The following is a 22,518-nucleotide window of genomic DNA, read 5'->3' as shown; positions in this document are numbered from 1 at the left end:
TCAAAAACTATAAACTCTGCATAAAAACAAAGTTCATTTACGTGATCCTTGTTGACTTTTGAATCCAAATCATGTATAGTTACCGAGACGTAATGATATTATTTTTGAAATATCATGGATAGCAATTTTAAGCCCGACAAAATAAACCCGACGTTTTTAAAAAATGAAATCATTAGATCTCGATAAATGAATTAGATTCAAAATTTAACAAGGATCACGAATATGATGGTTGTTTTTTCGTTGGACTGACTGTTTTTGGAAAGAAACGTAAAAAACGGTTGGTCAGCTGAAGTTAGTTGTTGATAAAATTACGTTTATGAATGAACAGCTGTGTTTTAGACGTGAAATCATCGCGAATGCCTAAACTTGACTTCCCATTTTTTATAAGATCAGACATTTCTAAAAAAAAAAGAAAACAAGGTAGCCAGTAAGACGTAAGTTCGCGGCCTTTTCTAATTGTTTGACCCAAGAACGCCATCTATCGTACTGAAAAAAACTGCCGAAAAAAAAAAATCCTGTTGGCTATGGGAACAAGGGAATGGTTTTGATGGCATCTCTATCGGGAAAATAAATCTGAAAAGGCTTCATAATATTGTTACGGAATCGTCGAAAAGTCAACGATTCAAATGTATAGCTTTCGTAACTGCGTAAACAGAGGGACGTTTTATCGAGTCGAAGAGTGGAATGAGCTAGTTCATTTGCTGTGTAGTGAAAGGATAGGTGTACCGAAGAAGCCCTCAATCTTAAAGGTTAAGACGGTATTTCTGTTATTAGTTATTGTATTGTATTACGTTATCGTACCGACCGTCCGGGTATTTATATGGTTGGTACGAACGGTCTGGTGAAACATGTAGTGTTATGTTAGTGTACAGATCGTCCGGGTATTTATGTCGTTGGTACAGACGATCTGGGTATTGTTACTTGGTTGTACCTGTTCGTGGTACAGAACACCAAGGGTAATAGATTAGTACGTTGGTAAAGACGTCCGATTATACTCGCCTTTTGTTTCTAACTTAATGTAATCTAGAAATATCTGTTTAAAGACTTATGTTCTAAATAATAAAGACAATTAATGGGACTGAGTCGTAACAATATACACTTTGCCTCTCTCGAAAAGAATGGTACGATACGTACTCTTCGATGTATTGAATAGAGCAAATGACAGCCATCATACTGAAGAAACTGAACTTTGATAAATATAGACAAACAATGAGAGTTTGCGTAAGTTTCTCACGAAACGATACGCAGCAACATTAGTTGACTTCTTCCCAACTATTGCGCCATAATCCAAATCAGACGGATTATGAAAATGAGATAAACTACCATTTTTTAAATAGCCAACTTTAAAAATTTTGCTGCATCCACTGCGATACATAAGACTAGATACATAACAATTTCGGTGCACGCTGTTGGATAACTAAAACGTGGCAACCAAAAGAAAATCAATCAAACATGACGAACGGAAATTGAGGAGAAAAAACAGTTAGTTGTCCCCATGAAGATTCTCGTTAAACGGAAAACGGATCAGCTTTTCAACATAAATGTACATTGTTTAGATCTGGCGTCTGTTGGATTTTGGACTGCAACGCGGACTAGGAGTCGGTTTCGTTGATCGAGGTGGAACTTGGGGAATCCTTTTTGCGTCACGACGCTGCAGTGCAGATATTGGCGTAGGTAACGGTAGAGCCAAAAACGGGTCCGAGTACCAATCTGATAATGTGGTGTCTGATATATGGTTTGAATTAAGACACGTTCAGTAACGGGCCACATTCTGTGTAAAATAAGCTAATGTACGTACGATTGCTTGCCAGAAGCTGATTGTCAGAGTGTGAAATACTTTTTGTTGCTTGAAACGTTACTTGCTGCACAATACCATGTCCTCTGCTGCGAGGGGCAGTACTAGCCAAATAACTTGCAGGCATGTTCAATTCCGCTGGTGTGATGTAGTTGTCTTCCTCTGTAACAGTACTGCTAAGAAAAGAACTGCAGAGTAATATTGTTTGACTATTTCACCATTTTTAGCTTAACAGAAAAATAAAACAGAGTGCATACCCGTCAGCGTTAATGTCATCTAATATGCACTTTCTGGCAGATCTATGACGAAATTTGATAAAGTTAAGTTTAAACAATTAACCTCAGCTGTCGTTTGTTGTGTAGCTGTACCTTGGGGTCATCTCCATGTAAACGGATTCTTCTTCATTAGCCTGACTAGCGCCTTTATTTTTTAAATGCGTAGGTAACAATATAGGAGGTTGTTCCATGAACTCGGGTTCTTCGTTCGGTATTATTAAACCAAGATCTTCTCCTAACACGGCCTAGTGTTGCGTTTTTTTTTTGTTTTGTTAAATAATTTGCACAGATTTAAAAGATTGTCTAAATACCTGATTGGTTCGTGGGTTAAGTTCAATAGTTTCAAATGGATTTCGAAACTCCATAGGAGGACGTGGTGGCGGTATGGGAGACGAACACCTCTTCAGTGGGGTATGACTAGGAACATCAAGCTCATTTTCTCTATTTTCCAAGTTTTTCCCGTTCACTGGCCTCGGCGGAGGCGGAACAACGTAGTTTGGCATTACAAGGTGTGGCATTAGTAACTTTGTTGATGGAAGTACGTCATAGTCACAATGCATGTTAGGCGGCACCTGTAATAAAAATTAGATAGACTCATTGTATTCAACCAATAACAATTTTCTGAATACTTTTTTTTCTTCGGAAGATTCAAAGTGAGTGCCGCTATCGCGACTCACTTGGCTTGTTACACTCGAACGATCTGACGATGACCAATCTAAAAACAGATATACATTTTTGATTAAATCAACGGATGCAACGATAAAAAAAACTAATTACTGGACAATGGACTTGATGCACGAGATGCCGCAACTGCGGCAGTAAGTTCTGCGGCGAATGCAGGCGGCTGGCAAGTAGTTGATTTCACGGCACTGCAAGACGCTTCTTCGGCTGGAACGCACAACATCAACATTGGAAACTTCGTTCAAAATTAGATCACAACTTTGTACTACCTTGTAGCGTATCGCTGGCACTACTGTCTTCTAGAGGCAGTATTTGTCGTTGTTCCTCTTTCATCTTAATTTGCTTCAAACTTGACACTGTTCCAGACGTCGCTAAATTTACACGTTCCTCAACAGCACTTCGTTCTATCTCTGGCCCTTCATGGATTCTGTGCATTGAGGCATCTGTTGAAAACCGAAACAATTACAGATAATTCCATATTTTTTTTTGAAAAAAAAACAGAGCTTTACTCGACAAAACGACTACATATTCGTTCTCGAGATCATTTTCGTGTTCTAAAGAATCTTCTTCTGCGTGATCTGCAAGTAGAATTTAAGATTAATTGATTTTTTTTCCCTCCACAAATCTCAAATATAGGTATACCAGGAACAGAAGGGCGGACAGGTTTTGGTTTGGGCAAACAATCGTAGTCACCGATTTCACTTTCGTCGATTTTCCTGGAATCTGAAATGATATTTGCAATAAACCAAGGAGTTTATGTAAATGCCCAAGCTGTATTTTCAATAGTCAAGAACTTACGATCCATTGGCACATAGTCCGATCTGCTGTCTTTCTTATCGGAATCTGCTTTATCCGCTTCCTACACGAATCATTATCATGTGATTTGAGCCAGGAAAATTGTGAACTATTCGCCTTAAAGTTAAACCCACCACTGCTTCGAGGAAGCTGTTCAAGCAATTGACGATGGCTTCGTGACCGTTCATTTCCGCCAATTGAAGAGCAGTGCAACCGTCACGATTACGGACATATAAAGCCTGTATGGAACCAAGACACTCCAGCAATTCCCACGTCAAATTTTTCAGACCGTAACGTGCCGCGAAGTGGAGCAGAGTGGGATATTCTTCTTCTCCTTCAAAAGAAATACATGTATTCAAATCCAGTAAAAAATATGAAAATGAATAATTTGCCTTACTGTGTTCGTCATCCGGTTGGTTTAGAGCAAAAGGCGTAGTAACCACCTTGGCTTTGTCTAGGCTATTAGACAATACTCTGTCCAGCTCTTCATTATCAACTGGGCTGATGTTTAAGGCCTGGAGAAAAAAAAATATATGTTAAATTTCATACTATCAACTTTCTTTAAATTTAAAAATAGTTTACCTGACACATAATGTCAGTGGGAGATTCCATCAGCTGGTGTTTGGAAAGCAATACCGCTATTTCACCCAATTTGCTTTGGCACTTCAGGTCACGAACACCCCATGAAACATTTCCGACTTTTAACTCGACTTTGACTATGATTCCGCGCTCGAGAAACGTTCCTTGGTTTAAAAAAAATAAATTAAAGAGAATAAGATAACGGAATTTTTTTTTCTTAACTGCAGATAAAGAAACAGAAAATGAAACATATCAGTAAAAAAAATTATCTGCACTTTCAAATCCAACAACAAAAAAAGTGATAAGTTCCCCAAACAGCAGACAATAGAACGGAGCGTAAACAGAGCCGAGGAAGACGAGGGTCACAGTAACACATAGCCCGTTTAAAAAAAGAGACCATATTGCTGGAAACAAAAATGTCAACAACTTGAAGGAAAATAGAAATGGCTTAAAACTTACTAGGCATGTTGAACTTAACCACATATGGATTGATCCACGAAGATTGGTCGATGCGGATCGATTTTTTCGAATCAATGCCCACATAAATGGAGGACAGAATATGTATATTTTCTGTGGTTTCCAGCAGAATTAACGTTACCCGTTCTTCACCCTGAAGATAAAAAGGAACAAGGAATTTATTTAAAAGGAAGGGATCATCGTTGACACACTTACGAACTGCATAACAAAACAAATAGCAAATGAAAAAAAAAAAATGTTTTCGAGTACGAAGTCTCGTGTTACAATTTCCCACATGCGATCAATGGGGGAAAATTTCCAAACGAGCAACCGAGAGGATGGGTATGATAGAAAGGAGGGTGAAACGGCCCGAGAGATTCGTATTACAGCCATGAATAGAGGATCTCGGGAACAGTTTTTACCCTCGAGTAGTTGGCGTAGTTCATTTCAAAAGCTCATTTAACGGTCCCGTTTTGACCGTTGAGATTTAAATCTCGATCTTTCGAATTGATTACACCGTATGTAATATGAAATGGATTACCGGTCGCAGTTTTTTGGGTGTGATTTTGAAACGGGCCCGTTCTACGAGGTCAACTGGCTGAGAACGGCCGAGAATTTCTTGCGCCCTCTTTCCAAACTCGGTAACAGATTTCATATCTTGATCCATCATGGTGATTTTTGGCCAGAAATCAAACGAACACAGAGCTGACGGAGATTTAAAAACAAAAAAAATCGATGAGAACATCTGGCTCTAAAGTGTTCCATTATGAAATAAGTTACCTGTTCGATGTAGTGGCATTATATCTTTGTTTTCATCGACCCCGAGAAATAGCCCGAGAACCCGTTCATAGCGCAAAATGGTGCCCAATGGATCGTTGGCGTGTAATTCGACATGATTGAGCAGTGCCTTTGATAACAGAACTATCTGTAAGGAAGCGTTGGTCACCGTTCTACGTAGGGCGTGTTGACGAGCATTTCTTTCTGCATCCGAATGTTCTTCTGCCATCACGTTTTGATATTCGTTATTCTGCCATTTAGCTGAATTCGGATTGACTGGCCGGGGGCGCCGCTCTCTTGGCGAAATGGATCTGCTATCCACTAGGCTTTCCACATCGCGCGTAGTTACCCTAAAAATAACATTTTAGTTCATTTATTGATATGCTTCATGTGCGTTGTTAACAACGACATGGGATTGCATGAAATCAATGAATGAAAATTCATATTTACCGTGTAGCTGATCGATCGCTGCAGCTGAAAATTTTACTGAGAATTCCAGTTAAGTATGAGACCCACTGGAAGGCCACGACGCAATTCTTGCTGAAGATGATGACGACATCAACTTTTTCGGCTGTGATTGGTTCGGCTATTTTGATGGACAGAACGAAACACAAAAAAAAATTCAAAATGAATAGAATTTCCCAATTTTCGCCGAGATCACGTCAAGCCTCAAATGAGTCGTCTCCGGTAGAAAAAAAGGCCAAGTCAATCATCTGTTTTTCTCAGTCGGATTGGTTTCGAGAGGAAGAGGAACGCATGGTTGAACCTGTTATTTTTGCCCCTCGAACATAAGGAGCAAGGCATCCATCACGCGACGATAGGCCGGATGTTCATACTAGTCTCGTCCAAGTTGGTCTCGTCTGTTTCGAACACGTCAAGCCTCTTTTGACGTAATATGTACATGTACTACACGATCTCGTTCAAAACCAGAACCATACAAACCGGGATTCAGCATATGGCAGAAATTTACGTATTTCGGCCAGTACCGCCATTTCCCAAAAGCATAAACACAGCCAATGATGATCTGGTATGGCTTAAAAAAAAAAGGTTCACGGATTTTTTTTCCGACAGCTTGCCTCTTGAGAATCTGCTACACTTCTTCACATGCCTCTGGCAAGAGCCAGGCTAACCTTCTGGATGAGGACCGGATGGCGTGAAATTCGAATCCAGTTCCTTGACATCTTTTTTCGATGTCTGAGCATGTTGGTTTTACTTCTGGCCTTTTCTTGAGAAATATCAAGAAAAACGAAAATTGCTGAAGAATGGGAGCAAAAGGATTGTCACTTCCAAACGGTTAACTGTGGGGGGGGGGGGGGAATATCCTTCAACAAAAATCCGATAAGCCTTTCTACGAGATCAAATTAATTCCAAGTTCATAGAAATAAAATTTTCTATTGTCAATCCTAGTTGATTTAAAATCGTGGGGTAAGATCTTAAAATGTTATTCAGTTGACATTGCAATTGGTAAGCTGTCAAAAACGCGAAGCAAACTCTTTCAAGTTTAAACCAATCTGGAAAGGTCCATCTCATTTATCGATAGCAATCGTGTCAAGTCTACGCCTGCTTTTCATTTACAATTTTTTTTTTGTCTTTGGAGATAAAAATCTAAGTTGACGGCAGGAGAAATGAGGGGGAGACGGGCGAGTAAAGAAGGGCGAACGTGGTGTCGGATATCATGGGGAGAAAAAAAAGCGTAGGAGGGAGAAGACGCAGCATCTTCGCCTACGACTTCCGCTCCTTTTGTCTAACGCCGTCCACACAAGCTGCGCTTATTTAGAGGCTTTGGACAAACGAAACGAATCAAGTAGGGCAGCAAACTCGGGGGACAAGGAGAGATTGGTCAACATCGAAAAACAGATGTCTGTACTGCCCCGTCTTGATCCGTTTTTGTTCACGAAATGTGTTTACGTTCTAGGGAAACTCCGATTCATCTTTTTAAAAATAGACGGTAACGCAGACGTCGTAAACCGTAGCGTTTGGTGTCGTGCAAAATAGCGGATGGAATGCGGATCAAGAGCGAAAAGAAAAACAAAACAATAAAAAATATATTGCACACGTATAAACGAAAAAGAGAGGGAGAAACGACGACGTTGGATGTGCCACGCCCAGTTACTGCCCCGACACTTAACGTAATCATTAAGCAATAAAAAAAAGTTAAGGGAACGTTAAAAAAAAAAAAGAAAAAAAATATTGAATCTAAAAAGGAAAAGTGGAAATACCGTTTGGATTAGAATCATTCGTCCACATTTTTTTCTGCTTTTGTGTTGGCCAAAACAAAAAGTAGAAGTGATACTCTCGATCCGGACGTCACGAACCGATCTGTCAACTGCGGGATCGTAATGTCGAGCCAAAATGTCGCAGTCAGACTAGGGCGGGAGGGGGGGGACGCTGTTGCGGTTGAGGAGGCAAATGGTGGTAAGAACAAATGGTTGCGAATGCAAACACAATATTCAACCCGTTGTCATTCGATACACAAAGACAACCCTATTCTTGAAGATGGCGGTTCGACGCTTCCATTTCAACGCAAGTGATCTGTTGAATCTCGTCCAAAAGTCCCTTGTCTTGACTTTTTTTTTGTTCTGTTTGACCCGATTGACGCCCACCTTTTTCTTTATATTTAGATCGGTCATCGCATTCGTGCCCCCCCCCCCAACCCCCCATGATCTCATCCTTTTCAGTAACAATTGAAAGCGTGTTTTTTTTCCCAGATCCCTTGCTGGAAAATCAAAACTAAAAAAAGAAAAAAACCTCTCAAGTCTATCGCCGGATGGAATGTGAACCTTTGGCGCGGACGTATCCATCTAGGGCTGTAAGCTAATGTTTTCCCTTCATTAATATTCTTTCTCCTTCTTCTCGGTAAAAGTGTGCGGAGCGCGTTTGTCTGTGTGTCCGTCCATTTATTATTTCTCCTCCCCACGGCTTTCTTTCTCTTTGCCGTAGTGTTTTCTTTCCTTGTTTTTTTACAACTGTGTAGGGAGATCCCCATCTGGCAATATGGCGGCCACATGAAGACGAAAAGGAAATCGGTGAACAAAGCAAAGTACTCCACTGCCAATCCATTGCCCTGCCCTCCTCCCCTCGAAAAAAAAAATAAATAAATAAAAATGAGGCGAAGCAAAGACGGACGCCGGAATGTGTAGGTGGGGGGTCTATCGATATCGCAAGTTTGACCTGTCTCCAATCCTTTCTGTTTCTTTCGCATATAGATCAAAGGCCTCTCAGATAGGTATAGCGGTGAAGGGATGCCATTCAGTGAACCCGGTGGGAGGAACCATGTCTGCAAGTGTCAAACACAACTCAACAGGTCTTTCTTCCTCTCCCCCCAAAAATCGGACTCTTTTGAGAGGCCGTCAATTGAAAACACGAGAATACTCCATCAAATGATGTAAAAAAAAAGGGCGCAACATAAATATTTCTTTTAAAAAAAGATAAAAAGAAATAAACTGTTTCAACAGTTTCGAGAGTCCGGGAATCTACCCTCTTGTTTTCTAACAATTCCGTTTCCCTCCCGTTTATATTTAGACGGGATGAACGCAGAGTCGTTAGTCGAGTCTCCATAGGGGGCTCTCGAAGTTAGGGACCTTTTAACAAACCCATTCGCGACATCGTTGCGATTCAAGACCGCGACCAAATAATAACAACAATAAACGCAGTCGACTAGTATTTTCCCGAAAGATGTTAAGTTAAAATTGAAAAAAATCTGTTAACGTAAACGTTGAAACGAACGAATTACCCCGCGTATATGAAAGTCCAAACCCCTTCGTGGGCGAGTTTTATTTTTAAAACAGGACCGTAAACTTGTGTTCCTGTCAATAATCCCGCGTGATTCCTGCAATGTCGTCACGGAATGACGAAGATCTCACAGGAATTGATGTATATACGAACCTTTGTCGCGACATCGTTGACATCGGCGCCGGGCGTGAGACGAAGGACTGGCGGCGTCGAAGGATGCGCGACGTCGTTCACTACGGGATGACGATGTCGACGCCGCAGCGGCGGCCATTCTCCCGCAACAACTTGAACGATGGCGATCCTCGATTGTCCGACTTCGCTGGACAAATCTTTGACGACTTGTCGTCGAAGAAATGCTCTTTCTCCTTGTAGAACAAGAATCTTCTCTTTGCTGGAACGAGTCTTCCGCCTCCAACTGCTCGGTAGCCGTCGCCGTCGGAGCCATCGGCTTCTGAGCCGTTGGTGAAGTCACGTCGTCGGGTTTAGAAGCCAAAACTTCAGTGCTCTTTGTATAACGGCGATCGAGACTAGCCGTTTGGTGTCGGTGATGAGGAGACTGGACGGCACGCGGGATTCTGGACGTGGAAACGGCTTTGTTGTCACGCACCAGTTTCTCCTGACGGGCATAACGGGCACGTGCTCGAAGTTCGACGTGACTTTTGACCGCCACGGGTAATCGACTTCGTTTGCCCGGCTTTGTTTCGGTTGACCGTCCCCTCTCGGGCGTGCGAACATCTCGAGCAGACCTACAGGAATTGCCAAAATAAAAAATGTTTACTCTGTATGTCGTCGTGTTCAAAGCAATGGAATTGTATAGACTAACGCTGAAGAAACACAGTTGGCGGATGTAGAGACGTTTCGGGCCAACAGCGCCCGTTCTGACGAAGTAGACGGTCTTTCGGCTGGTTCGATAGCAGTTCCGTGAGATTCCAATCCAGAAGCAGTTGACGAACCCATGTTGTGTTTGCGAACGGCGGCTAACGATGAACGAAACCATGAACCCAAAGAATGTCTTCGTCGACTGAGTGTACGTGTCGATCCGTTCCCTTTGATGGTGGATGTGTCACTAAAGACGTCGTCATCGTTGTTAACATCTGCAGAAGCCACAGTTTCTTGTGCCGTCGGGCAAAAATTATAATAAACGACGTCACTGTGAGCAAAATCATTGGGATTGTTCTGAGTTTCGGGTTCAGGAGAAGCACAGGGGAGCGGGGAATTTTCTGGCATTCTTTCGGCATTTTCGGCTTGATTTAACGCTATCTTAGATCGAAAAGGTCTCTTGGGCAGTTTGAACCAACTCTTGAATCGTTTTGGTTTGGCTACAATCGACTCGACGACATCGGTAGGTGATGTGGCTGTGGCGACCGGCGACTGACCAGATATGGTGAAGTACGAAGGGTTATCTGTACGTAATCACAAAAAAACAATCGTATCAGACACAAACAAAGAATGGACGATTGTAACCTGTAGGAAACGATCAAGCAAAAATGTCACTACTCACCAAATGTGGCCATGATGGAATGCTGATTTCTGTTCGGCTGATCCACACTGACAGACACGTTATCCGGCATCCGTTATTTTCAAATTTAACTTAGTCAGTTTAAATCAAGTTAACTTAAAACCCGATTCATCCTGACTAGAAAAGGAATACCACCAACGACGATGTGAACGAAAACATTTGTAATCGTTAAACACACAGGAACAAATAAACAGGGCAAACTGCAACACAACAAGAACACTTGAAACACGACGAATGGAACGACCTTACCCTACGGCAGTTCATAAGTAACTACAATATTTCGTTAAACTCACAGTGGTGAGTCCACTGCACCATGCTGCCTGTTGTGGCCTTGATTGGCCGTGGAAATAAAAAAACTTGTTCTCTTTAGCCAACAGATGGCACTCTTGCCATTTGATTCCATTTTTTTATTTTTAATCTTCTGAGACAGCTTTCTTTATTACGCACGTCAATATATCACGGCTTCTCTAAAAATATATCGTAAAACCAAGAATAGCGCGACCGACTTGTGTTGGAATGAAATTAGAAATGTCTGTGGAATGTTGGCTTTGCCTCTGGATATGAACACCACCCTAAGGCTGGGAAACAACAGCGGACTAGAATTTTTTTTGCTGGTGCGTCAATGCTGTTATTTCGTGTGTAAGTACAGGAGCCCTACTCACAGAGAAAGCAAGGAACTATGGCAGACTAAAAATGAATTCTAACATTCGATCATTTACTTTTGTGTAAGAGTATAAGCGCTGTCTTTCTGTTGGTAACCATGCTAAAGCATCTTTCTACCAATCTTATCTCAGGGTGCATACTTGTTTTGAGTACGCGCAACTATATGACAATCGATTGTAGTATCGGCTTACTTAGTTTTTATTTTATAGCCGAAGGTTTTCCTTTCATTTCTATGTTGGGAAACTAAAATGTCGGTGGAATGGCAAGCTCTCCAATTCGGCTGCAAGTTGGTTGACATGGATGCCTATCTTTTATTTCCATGAATCGCCTCCCGAATTCTTTAGGCGATTTATTTACAAATCTCTAATTATCATATTTTCCTATTTTCAGGGACTTTTTGTTTATCCCAGTCAACATTCTCATGGCCAACTAAGAATGATATTGGGGTTGACTATGGTGATAACAATTGCACTGGTCTAGGTACCAGGTTATTTCCGGCTTCAAGACTCGCATTCCAGGGATCTCTATCTAGCATACACACCCGCGCGAGAAATCTCAAAGTGAAGTGAATAGATGTGCTTCACGCCCCTATTCGCTCTCGTTTTTGGCACCGAGTAAATATTTGTGCGCACTTGTAAACAACTTTTCCAGGAAGCGTAGATTTTTCCCTTTTTCTTTTACTCTCGACCCCTTCGACTCAAGTTTTCATGACCTCCATATCGCAAGAGTTCTTGGGAATTTCGAATGTTATGGAACGGAAAATGCACTTATGCAGTTTAAGTGTATTCCAAGAATGACGGGGAAAGGCAAGACATTCTCTCAGCAGACGCACAATTTCATTTGTGGAATTTGACCATTAACCTTTCTCCGTTGACGCTCACGTCTTTCGATGCCTCCATAACCCGCACAGCTTCTTCGGTTGACCCAAAGTGAACTAGTGCATATCTAAGAAAGTCATAGTATTGAGAAACAAGCTTTAAATCACGGGAAATATTTCAAACACCTACCTCTTTCCATTGAGCTTTTTTTCACCAATTTCTACTTTGGTGTTTGTCGGGTAAAGACTCTTGATAACTTCTGTAACAGCAATATCTGGCAAGCCACTAACAAGGAGACTGCACATAAAAAGGTTAATATGTGATAAATGAAAATTAATTAATCAAGCATTACCATGGGCATCGCAGAAGCTCTTCAGAGTCCTCTAAAACTTCTTCTGCTGTAACTGAAGTTTCCTCTTCACAGTAATCATCTGAAGTATTGCTTTCAGATTGATTTTCTTCCTTCGTTGGAGGCTTACTTGGTGTCTTCTTCCCAAGGTACTGGATAAGTGCTAATTCTTCTGTTTGTGTTTTCCTTAATTTTCTCAGGGCATCAATAGCTGCCTCTTTGCTTTCAAATTCTAATTGACAAAACCTTCACAGAACTGTTATGTTTGTGTTTACAAAATATACAATTCTAGAATTTTCGTACTTAGCGGTTTTCTGTCTTGGAGTTCGTACATCTATGATATTCGGATGCAGCAAACGGATCTCGTCACGACTTGGAAGTTTGCGGTGGCGATAGCGAATCAATATACAATTATCCTTATTCTTGACACATTGTTTGGAGGTTTTACTAACAGCTTTTTTCTTGGATTTTAAAGGAGCAGAGGATTTAGACTTCTCCACGGGCACTGACGTCATCCTAATGTTATTTTTTCTTTGAGCCTGTGAAAAGCTAAAAAAGTTGTGTAGTTTTAAACCTAAGATTTGTTAAGTCACTCAAATGAGTTAAACAAAAACTCGTGTCTTGCTTATGCCTCGACCAAAGCAGACGAATATGGAAGCAACCACGTGTTGACGCCACCTGGAGGGAGAAAATGAAACGACATTTTCTGACGTTTGTGGAAAAAAAAGAAACGCACAAACATCTATCAATAATTACAATTTGGTTAGATATCCCCAAGTCAAAACGCAGGATTTCCGTGACATATTATACATATAACGAAACCTCTGTTACTCACCAATAGTTCAAGTAACCAGAAGGAAATAATGGCTAACAAGCGCGATTGTCTTGACCATCTACCGTCTTGTTCTTCCTACCACACCATTCTGCTGCTTTATCCACGTTAGCCCAAGCTGTACAATTTTCCACTAATTATGCTAGTATAAAAAAGAAAACTAGTTGCCTCTGGTATTTAAATTTATTAGGAAGAAGTGCACCCTTTTGCCAGTATCTTTGAATAGTAATAGTGCGCCCTTTTTTTTAAATTATATTAAGCACATTTAATGGCTCGTTGCCGATTTTATATTTTTCCCAGGGAGATGAAAACCGGGATATAGACGTTCGTTGGCTGTGGCTGGACTTCTTTAGTTTCAAATCCAGCACGAACCTAAAAATTTAATATATAAGTAATTTAACAATTGTTCCACAGTATGCTAAATCTTATAGCTCACAGCTCCAAATTCAAACACAAAACCAGTGCGCTTATCTTCCAATTCGTCGTCAATGACAGTAAGTGGAGCAGAAATGACGACTTTATTCCCTTTCCTCCACAGTACGGCTCTTTGGAAACAAAGAACATTAAAGTACATGTCAATAGTAGGAAATAGGTAAACAATTTAATACTTTGGATCCTCTTTCAAGTTCTGCGGTGCCGTCAACTCGTACTCTGCTAGGTCGTCCCTAGCAGGAAGGAGAATTGGTTCATTCGGCAGTTGAAGCACAACGTTGACTTTTTCTTTGAAAGCGTTTCTTAAACAATTCTTTAAATTGGCTGCTTGGGTAGCAGGGCTTTCGCAGAGTTCATGTCCAACCATTGACGAGACAGATTTTTTTTCTTTCTCTGCCTCGCCACAACTGCGCTCCAGTTCTTCAATCTTTGAATGAGCGATCAATGCAAATTGGTCAAGCGACAGCAATCGAACGTGGGTTGGATATTGACTACGGTTGCAAAGACGCAATTGCATGTCATCGCGCGCTAGGCGATATATAATCACATCTGGCACATGATAGCTGCAAAAAATGGTGGTTGAAAGAGCGCACTATTGGTACAAGTTACTTTTGAAGAGACTTACAAAGCGCCAAGATGAATCTTGAACTTGATAGAACTAGGATTATATTCCGGCTTGCTGAGATTATGTTCACAGAAACGACAACGTTGGGATCTCCTCACTGACAGAAATTTATGAATCGGAATCAGATCTTCAGATGTAACTGGCTGACGTTCTGGCTGCCGGATCCTTTGATCAATAGTCGTCACTATTTACAAACATCAATGAAAACGTAAATCACACTTGTAATTTTCAGTGGCAGAACGACTTTAGAATTACCATTAGATAATGTCAGAACTTTCGTGAAAATGTCGGGATCTAAGGCATCATCGGTTTCCTCTGTTGCTACAGCAGGTTCTACTTTGTAAATCTGAGGCGTTTCTTTTTTCATTCCAAGAGAACCTGCGAAAGGTAATCCACTCCGTTTTCTTGCTGCCAAAGCACTAAGACTGTACTTATCCTTCATCGACATATAATTAGGTATTTATACAAACTGAATGGACGTAGGTAATAGCGACTTACCGCAGTAAAGCTTAGGTAATTGCTACGTCGTTTCAATTGTCTTTTTTGTTCTTTTTCAAATTTGTCTAGCTGTGCAAGACTGCGATAATGCTCTAAAAGTGCTCCAACTCTTGCACTGTTGACATTGTCAGAATCAGGCCAGCTTCCCGTTGCTGAACTCACGCATTTGCAAACATGAGTTTTTTAAGAACTATGTTACTTGAAACAAAAAAAATACCAGATGGTTGATCAGGTAAGCCTGCTTCCCTAGTAGTCCAACGGCAAAATCCACATACAAGGTAAAACATTTTTTTAGGCACCAATTTAGCTGGATCTTCTGGACTTGGAATCTGGATGTTTGTTGCTCTTGTAAGGAGAAGCTGATCACATACTGGGCATTCAAAGCATTCACTACACCTAATGAGAAGAAGGCTATGCTGAATATTTAACTTAGCAAAAATATAAAGTGCACTGTACTGGTTCTTTTTAACACGAGCTTCTCCAGGTGGAACATTCTCCAAACAGTTTGAACAGTATAGAATATCAACCTAAAATTTAAAAAAATAAAGATGAAAATTTTAATCAAAATCAAATGAAAAGTTTGTAAACTATGCCCTGTTTAACATACCTCATGAAAAACGCACTCCCCACACTTTAAGGCCAAGCAATGTCGACAGAAATATGTACGACATAAGGGTTTCAAAGAACCACAAGTACAAAGATATTGTACTTTTTCTGATTTGAAGAGGTGTGTCATTTCCGAAATTAGTACCTAGCACAAATGTCTACAAAATTTTGATGAAGGAACTAGTAGGCTGTAGATGTGAAACGTCAATAATTGATTGACGAACCCACCTAACCCGCACAAGCAAATGGTAGTACTCGATGAGACCACCAGGCCAATGGGAATGGCTGATTCATGAAGATGACGTAGCAGAAGACTATCCCAAACTGTGGAAGACTGGAAGCGGCAAATACAAAAGACCTTTGACGTAAAATTTAACATAAATTTGGCAAGAGTTGCATTTACCATTATACCAGTTAAAACCTCTAAATGACTGATTGTTATAAGATCCCGATTGACGCATGCAACTTCCCAATTTATTTCCCAGGACAAAATTTGTTTGACTTTTTGGTAGATTTTTCTAACCACGAAAAATTGAATGACCTCCTGTCGCTACAATCGTGAATATATAGATTTGAGAGTATCTGAAAGCTCACCCTGTTAATTGCTGATTGAAAATTCCATTTTGTTTACAAATCAAAACCTATTGCTGTAGAGCGCTTTGAAATTGTTTTCATTAATCGAATGTGCATAGTCAATGATTTTAGCGATTCACTAGGTGAATAGTATAGCAGAAACTGTATTTCAGAAAATCCCGTACAGGAAACCTCTGGAAATTGAATTTTGCTAAAAATTCACCTTGACTGCCAACAAGATTCTACATTGCTTCTATATAAGCTCCGTCATGGTGCAATTTCATCTTATTCAGGGAGCGAAGATAAGAGGGTTGCACACGCCTCCTACATCACTCATTATTTTACAAAAGGTAAAACTTATTCTTTTATTCGTCGACAACAAATTTTCAGTCTTGAAGAATAAAAATAAAAAGGTTTTTACTACTTTCAGTTAAGGATTTGTCAAATTTTCAAAATGATCAATCGTTTGACTCAAGGAAAACTCTTGCTTGTCATGCTGTGCGCTACCTTTGCCATCAACCAAGGATCGGCAAGCTTAACTACCAAAGCCATTAACGGGAAACATTTTGTTGTTTCAGGGATCAGTGTAAGAAAACTTCTTTGCTGTTTAAAAAGTGTTGAACGTGGTTTACTGGTTTACTTTGACCTAGTCTGTTGCCGGGTTTCATATGATAAGAAACGCTTCGGGCCACATTGTTAAACTGGATGGATCAGCGACCAAAATGCTTAACTGGTTATCAGAATTCTATCATTTCACGTAAGTTAAATAAACTGCCTATTATGACGTAATTTTGTTCAATGTTACAAAATAAATGTCGGACGTAACCTAAAAATCAAACGCGGAAAATGTTAACTTTCAACTAATTTTGGGATTTTCGAGACAATTCGCGATGAGCCCGTGATACTCCTAAAGCGTCTCTTTACCAGCATGTACCAACGCAATCATCGAATCTTGTTATTCGGGAAAATGAAACCTAAGGTTTCGCACTTTTCAATCAAATGACAGATATTCCGTACTTCAAATAAACACGACGGCAATAGATTCGTTACCTGACCAACAGGGTCTTATAAGCTATCTACTTCGTGCGGTATAAATCGTAACTTAACTTTCAGTATATTGTCATTGTTAAATAACACGTTCATACTGAAATTCACCCCAGGAGATAGACGTGATCATCTCCCTTTCGTCAACGCAATCGCGCTTGGCCTTCTTAGACTTTTCTCATCCAACGCTCTACGTGCCGGTTTCATTTTTGATTCCTCATCCGGATTCCTCAGTTAAAGTCGAAGCTGTCGTCAAACCATTCCAACCTAAGGTAAATGTTTCCTAATAAATGTTTTGTTGGTGCCAAAAAAAAAACAAGGTACACATTAATATACCTGCCTACCTGCTAATTTGTGTAAGAACACCACAGGTTAAAAGGGAAATTATATTTTTATTTATTCATCCCTAAAGGTGTGGCTAGCTTTGATATTGGCTATTCCGAGCGTTATCGTGGCACTAGCGTTGCTTAATCGCTACGGCGATGCTTCCCTTGGATTTGAAAATCCGTCAGTGATGAAAAAGGAAATTCGCTGGGGACACAGCAGCTTATACGTATTGGGACTTCTGCTAAACCAAGGTTGAAAGTTTGCTAGAATTGTTAAATGTCTAACCTACTGATTTTGTTCCGCCGGCTATTTTTCATTTAAAAAAATGCTCGGTTGTAGGAAGAAGTCATTTGTACGGAAAATCATTATCGCTTTATTGTTTGGGTGGGGCTTGGTGTATTGCAACGTTTGTTATTGTTAATGCATACAACTCGACTTTGATTTCACACGTGACCTTACCCAACAAAGAACCGCTAATCAAATCCATTTTCGATCTGCGAAGCCGACCTGATGTTCATTTAGTGACGGACAGAAACATGAACACGGATGCAGTCTTATCGGTATGCACAATCGCTTTTGGATTTAATTTCCATTTCGTACCCTGTATGGATTATGTTGGGATGTACAGGCTGCTAACACTGGATTTCTCAAGCTTCTGGGGGATAAATTACGCGAATATCCCAAATCCCGTTGTAATTCCACCAAGCAGTGCGTTAAGTTGGTGAAATCAGGCTCTCACGTTTACAGCTCCGTAAGACGGTAGACATTAACTGCATGTGTATCACTCTGTTCGCTTATTTCCCATTCTTGAAACAGGGAGTCAACTCTTTCTTGTATGGGGCTATCAGAGATGATTACATGGCTACAGGGCAGTGTAACCTCCTGTTGGAAAGAGAAAGTTACATTAATTTGCACATTTCATGGGCACTCCCAAAACGAAGCCCGCATTTGGAATACTTGAACTACGGGTAAGCATAAAACGGAGAAGTTATACTGGAGAAATCCCATTTGCATACGATATATTCCAGGATAATGAAAATGCGTGAAGCAGGATTGTTGGATCTATGGAACAAAAATTTTCAACCGGACACCCGAAATTGTCTGCAAAACGAGAAGACGACCAAAATGAAGAAGCGAATTGACAAACAGTTGGAGTTAGGAAACCTAATTGGATCATTTGTCGTGCTGGCGATAGGATTTTTTATTTCACTCATCGTTTTCGTTAGCGAAGTGATTATATTTTATAGATTTTCAAACCGAGTTACAGTTGACAAGTGACCTTGTTGAATGCTTCTACATGGTTTCTATGGAAGTGGCATTGCAAAACGTGAGCATGGTACTCACACGAGTAAGTTAACAAAACCATGCTAGTGATTTTCTAGGAATTCTTTAACTCTCCAAGCACCATTAAGTTGCCGTCGGTGGGCTATTAACTGATAAACTGAAAAGATAATTATTCGTGAGCTTTTTGGATTTGGATGATTCAAATCAATTATAATCACGCAAGAACAAGTTGCACATAGTTACAGATATCACTAAACATGCGACACACGTTAGATTGCTCATCTGAGAATAAACGGAATGGTAAAACAACATTTTGGGCTGATGGTATAGTTAATTTTTATTTAAAATAATGACGAACAGTAATGCAATAAAAGCTCAAGTTATGATCGCATAAAATTAAACCAATATAAAAGAACTGTCAAGCAAGACAAGAAGAATAAAAGTTTTTAAAAAATGCTTCGGTCTCGCGGCATCATCAACGACAGATTTATCTTATTAAAATATACCGTCGATTGAATACAACAGAAGAAAAGACTTAAAAAAAGGGGTTTGCTCTAAATCTAATGTAAAATCCCTTCCAGATGAAATTTTGCAGAATATAACCGTCTGGGACTGGCATATAATTCTTACTTGATTATTACTTAAGCATACCTTAGAGCGTCTGCTATTCAAGTTCCCTACTACAAAACAAATCAGCAGAAAAGCAATCATTACAATCCACTTTACTACCTTCGGACACGAAGACTATTCGTGCAGGTCTCTTTGGGAAACTTTGCAAGATAATCGAGAAGTTAAAATTTAACGAGTTTGTTTAATGTGCTACTGAGATGAACCCTAGAAAACATAGGAATTTGTGAGATGAATACACCACAATAGACCTGAACAATGTCCTACTTTATATCTTCTAGTATGTATCTTTGTAAATGAATAAATGAATAACCTAGTGGGGTGGTTGTATGGAGGTTGTAAGTGCGAAAGCATAGCTGTGAGAGCATCAGCAAGGCGAGTAAACTATTGAATTTTGAAAATTCTATTTGTTTTACGAATTAAAACCTATTTGCCGTGCCTTGAAAATGCTCCCATGAATATTAGGTGAGGAACCAATGATTTTAAAATAAAATAAGCGAATTTCTTCGTGGAAATTGCGCTTCAGTTACACGCGCACTCTGTTACCCGGACTTTAGGGTTCGTACTAGAAAATCGTCTTATCGATCAAGCAATCTCCAATGACTCTCTTCTTCTATATATAAGCAGAGCTGAAGAGCAAATTCGTCTTATTCCGGAAATTAGCCCAATGAGAGGTAGGCACTTATACATTTACATGCTATACATTTCTTCTACTTTTCGAAACGTAAAATTGATTGTAGACCTAACGAACCATTTATTCATCCAAACAAGAGAGGTTTTGCCATTTTGTTTACGAGTATCTCAAAGTGAAAACAAATGATGAAACATTTGCGTCAAAAGCAACTATGGCTGATCATCTTGTGCGCAACACTAGCATTCAATGTGGTATTGGCACGTCTAATTACCGAAAACATAAGCGGAAAACATTTTGTTATTTCTGGAGTTAGCGTAAGAAAATGTTCAATTTTTACTGCTTAAAAAATGTCGAAAGTTACTGCACAAATGACGGTTAACTTTGTTTGGTTTATAGGCAGTCGCCGGGTTTAACGTGGTAAGAAATGCTTCTGGCTACATTGTTAAATTGGATGGATCCGTGGGCGAAATGCTTAGGTGGTTGTCGCAATTCTACAATTTCACGTGAGTTAAAGAAACCATCTATCTTCCAATATGCACAGTAAATATTGGACATGTTATGGATGAACAGAGGACAAGTTGTCAAATGTTGACCTTTGTTTTTCGGTGGTGGGAGGGGGGGGGAGTCTAGAAGAATTCAAGAAGCGTACTTGGCTCTGTTTAGATTTTCTTGGGAATTCTTCATCATTTGATGACATTTGTTTGTTTTTTTTTGTTTCCGTCGAATTTCAGATTTTCACCGTTTCAAACAAACACCACTATCGTGGATTCAAAACCAAACCAACCGGGGCTCATAAACCACTTACTTCAAGGGGTATACATACTTTTGATAACATGCTATGGTAAAACGTCGTGTCCAAAAATCGTTTTCGTTAAAGGATGTAGACATTCTCATCTCCATTGCGGTCACCCGATCGCGTATGCCTTTCCTAGACTTTTCTCATCCAGCGTTGTACATTCCAATTTCGTATTTGATTCCTGTTCCGAGTTCCGTCATTAAAATCGAAGCTGTCGTGAAACCATTTCAACCCGAGGTAAGATAACGCAAAAATAAAAAAATAGAAAAATTTTTTAATCTGCAAAAAATAGCAACGCGTTCGTTTAAAGACAAATGTTTATGAAGAAAAGCAAATTCTAATAAAATGAAAAATTTTCTGTTATGCAAATTTTTTCCTTAAGGTATGGCTCGTTTTGGCATTGGCAATGCCATGTGTCATCGTGGCATTATCGTTGCTACGACGAAATACAAATATTTCCCTTGATTTCGGAAATCCTTCGAGCGTGAAACGGAAGCCCCGCTGGGGACATAGCAGTTTTTACGTATTGGGGACTCTGCTAAATCAAGGTAAACATTCAATCTGTACTAGCAAATTTTATTGGGGCAATTATAGTTGATTTTGCTAATGAAATTCACAGAAATCTTTTTGCTATAGGTGGTTACTTGTACGGCAAATTCTCGTCATTGTACTGGGTTGGCGGAACATGGTGTATCGTGGCGTTTGTCATTGTTAACGCGTACAATTCAACTTTGATTTCGCACGTCACCTTACCTAACGCACCGCCGCTGATCAAGTCCATTTACGATCTGCGAAATCGGCCTGACGTTCATTTTGTGACCGATAAAAATGCAAACGTCGATGCAGTTTTACTGGTATGTTTGTACACTTGATTGTCATCAGATGCTGTAACCCGAATCAAACACGTTGATATGCAGTCTGCCGATTCCGGATTTCTTAAGTTTCTCGGAGACCGGATACGGGACTATCCTCAATCTCTTTGTAATTCCACAAGAGAGTGCATCGAATTGGTGAAATCGGGCTCTCACGTTTACAGCGCCGTAAGATGATTATCGTTGAAACAACCATTAAAAAAAAAAAAAAAAAAAAAGGCCATGAATACAGCTTGAAATACGACACAGGGCCTCACATCATTCTTGTATCGCGCCATGAAAGAAGACTACGATGCGACCGGACAATGTAACTTGCAGCTGAAAAGGGGAAATTATTTTTACCTGCAGGTACCGTGGGCATTCCCGAAACAAAGCCAACATTTGAAATATTTCAACCGTGGGTAGGATATAAAAAAAAAAAAAAGCCATAAGGTAATGTGAATGTAAAGCTCGTTATTTGTAATATAATGTGGTTTTAGGATTATGCAAATGCACGAAGCGGGACTGGCAGGTTTTTGGATCAAAAAATTTCAACCGGATGCCCGAAAATGCTTGCTCAAACAGAGTGTGTCCAAGAGGACTAAGCAAATGGACAAGCGATTGGGACTAGATAACCTGATTGGTTCATTCGTCGTGCTGGCAGTTGGATGTCTTGCATCGTTCATCGTCTTCATCGTCGAATGGATTGCATTTCATAGACTCTCAAAGCAACCGATAATTATGTAACAAGTAATCACCTTATTCACGGGTTCGACGGTTAAGGTTTGTGCCCATATCGGCCATTCAACAAAGAAACACACCTCATCTTATCCACTGGCTTAAATTGTGTTACATTGTAGATCATATCGTATTAGTGGATAACGTAGTAAGCGTATTATTTGACGAGCACAACTAAGGATTTATATATATATTGATGCATCAAATCAAAC

At 40.0% G+C, this 22,518-nt stretch overlaps 6 protein-coding genes across 8 annotated transcripts in view; 3 read left to right on the top strand and 3 right to left on the bottom strand.

Annotated features, from left to right (window-relative positions):
• Positions 1 to 1,099: 1,099 nt before the first annotated feature.
• On the bottom strand, positions 1,100 to 10,939 carry LOC130700317 (uncharacterized). 3 transcript variants are annotated; one of them, XM_057522355.2, is made up of 21 exons: positions 10,592 to 10,939; positions 9,914 to 10,493; positions 9,244 to 9,836; positions 5,809 to 5,944; positions 5,362 to 5,708; positions 5,123 to 5,286; positions 4,585 to 4,735; positions 4,129 to 4,289; positions 3,944 to 4,061; positions 3,681 to 3,880; positions 3,550 to 3,610; positions 3,394 to 3,474; positions 3,261 to 3,329; positions 3,021 to 3,194; positions 2,848 to 2,958; positions 2,700 to 2,785; positions 2,382 to 2,642; positions 2,164 to 2,315; positions 2,053 to 2,094; positions 1,799 to 1,983; positions 1,100 to 1,725 (listed from the first exon to the last, which is right to left on the bottom strand). In XM_057522355.2, exons 1-21 carry the CDS (start codon positions 10,659 to 10,661, stop codon positions 1,553 to 1,555), a joined length of 3,915 nt encoding a protein of 1,304 aa, XP_057378338.1. In that variant the 5' UTR covers positions 10,662 to 10,939; the 3' UTR covers positions 1,100 to 1,552. The 3 variants fall into 3 exon arrangements, with proteins under 3 accessions (XP_057378338.1, XP_057378339.1, XP_057378340.1); XM_057522356.2 differs by having other exon boundaries at positions 1,799 to 1,971; XM_057522357.2 differs by having other exon boundaries at positions 1,799 to 1,968.
• A 1,100-nt stretch (positions 10,940 to 12,039) lies between these two features.
• On the bottom strand, positions 12,040 to 13,065 carry LOC130700329 (uncharacterized). The gene is made up of 4 exons (XM_057522374.2): positions 12,743 to 13,065; positions 12,443 to 12,685; positions 12,280 to 12,387; positions 12,040 to 12,217 (listed from the first exon to the last, which is right to left on the bottom strand). Exons 1-4 carry the CDS (start codon positions 12,952 to 12,954, stop codon positions 12,109 to 12,111), a joined length of 672 nt encoding a protein of 223 aa, XP_057378357.1. The 5' UTR covers positions 12,955 to 13,065; the 3' UTR covers positions 12,040 to 12,108.
• Positions 13,066 to 13,440: 375 nt separating this feature from the next.
• LOC130700321 (dynactin subunit 4-like) lies at positions 13,441 to 15,672 on the bottom strand. Its single transcript, XM_057522367.2, has 9 exons — positions 15,434 to 15,672; positions 15,283 to 15,353; positions 15,044 to 15,222; positions 14,827 to 14,978; positions 14,584 to 14,764; positions 14,329 to 14,512; positions 13,880 to 14,266; positions 13,708 to 13,816; positions 13,441 to 13,643 (listed from the first exon to the last, which is right to left on the bottom strand). The coding sequence occupies exons 1-9, from the start codon at positions 15,560 to 15,562 to the stop codon at positions 13,557 to 13,559; spliced, it is 1,479 nt and encodes a 492-aa protein (XP_057378350.1). The 5' UTR covers positions 15,563 to 15,672; the 3' UTR covers positions 13,441 to 13,556.
• A 774-nt stretch (positions 15,673 to 16,446) lies between these two features.
• Positions 16,447 to 17,632, top strand: LOC130700509 (uncharacterized). The gene is made up of 5 exons (XM_057522560.2): positions 16,447 to 16,591; positions 16,656 to 16,762; positions 17,012 to 17,093; positions 17,166 to 17,321; positions 17,462 to 17,632. Exons 1-5 carry the CDS (start codon positions 16,460 to 16,462, stop codon positions 17,630 to 17,632), a joined length of 648 nt encoding a protein of 215 aa, XP_057378543.2. The 5' UTR covers positions 16,447 to 16,459.
• A 1,041-nt stretch (positions 17,633 to 18,673) lies between these two features.
• Positions 18,674 to 22,173, top strand: LOC130700510 (glutamate receptor ionotropic, kainate 3-like). Its single transcript, XM_059496682.1, has 6 exons — positions 18,674 to 18,724; positions 20,799 to 20,954; positions 21,100 to 21,265; positions 21,354 to 21,571; positions 21,635 to 21,757; positions 22,069 to 22,173. The coding sequence occupies exons 1-6, from the start codon at positions 18,674 to 18,676 to the stop codon at positions 22,171 to 22,173; spliced, it is 819 nt and encodes a 272-aa protein (XP_059352665.1).
• LOC130700332 (mitochondrial proton/calcium exchanger protein-like) overlaps positions 20,642 to 22,518 on the top strand; it is a 37,348-nt gene continuing 35,471 nt past the window's right edge. Inside the window, exon 1 of the mRNA XM_059496535.1 lies at positions 20,642 to 20,654. The gene's annotated coding sequence lies outside the window, so the exon portion shown is untranslated. The remainder of the gene's footprint in view (positions 20,655 to 22,518) is intronic.

The sequence above is a fragment of the Daphnia carinata genome, chromosome 8, assembly GCF_022539665.2.
Source record: "Daphnia carinata strain CSIRO-1 chromosome 8, CSIRO_AGI_Dcar_HiC_V3, whole genome shotgun sequence".
NCBI lineage: Eukaryota > Metazoa > Arthropoda > Branchiopoda > Diplostraca > Daphniidae > Daphnia > Daphnia carinata.
This window is presented reverse-complemented; position numbering and strand designations above follow the sequence as displayed.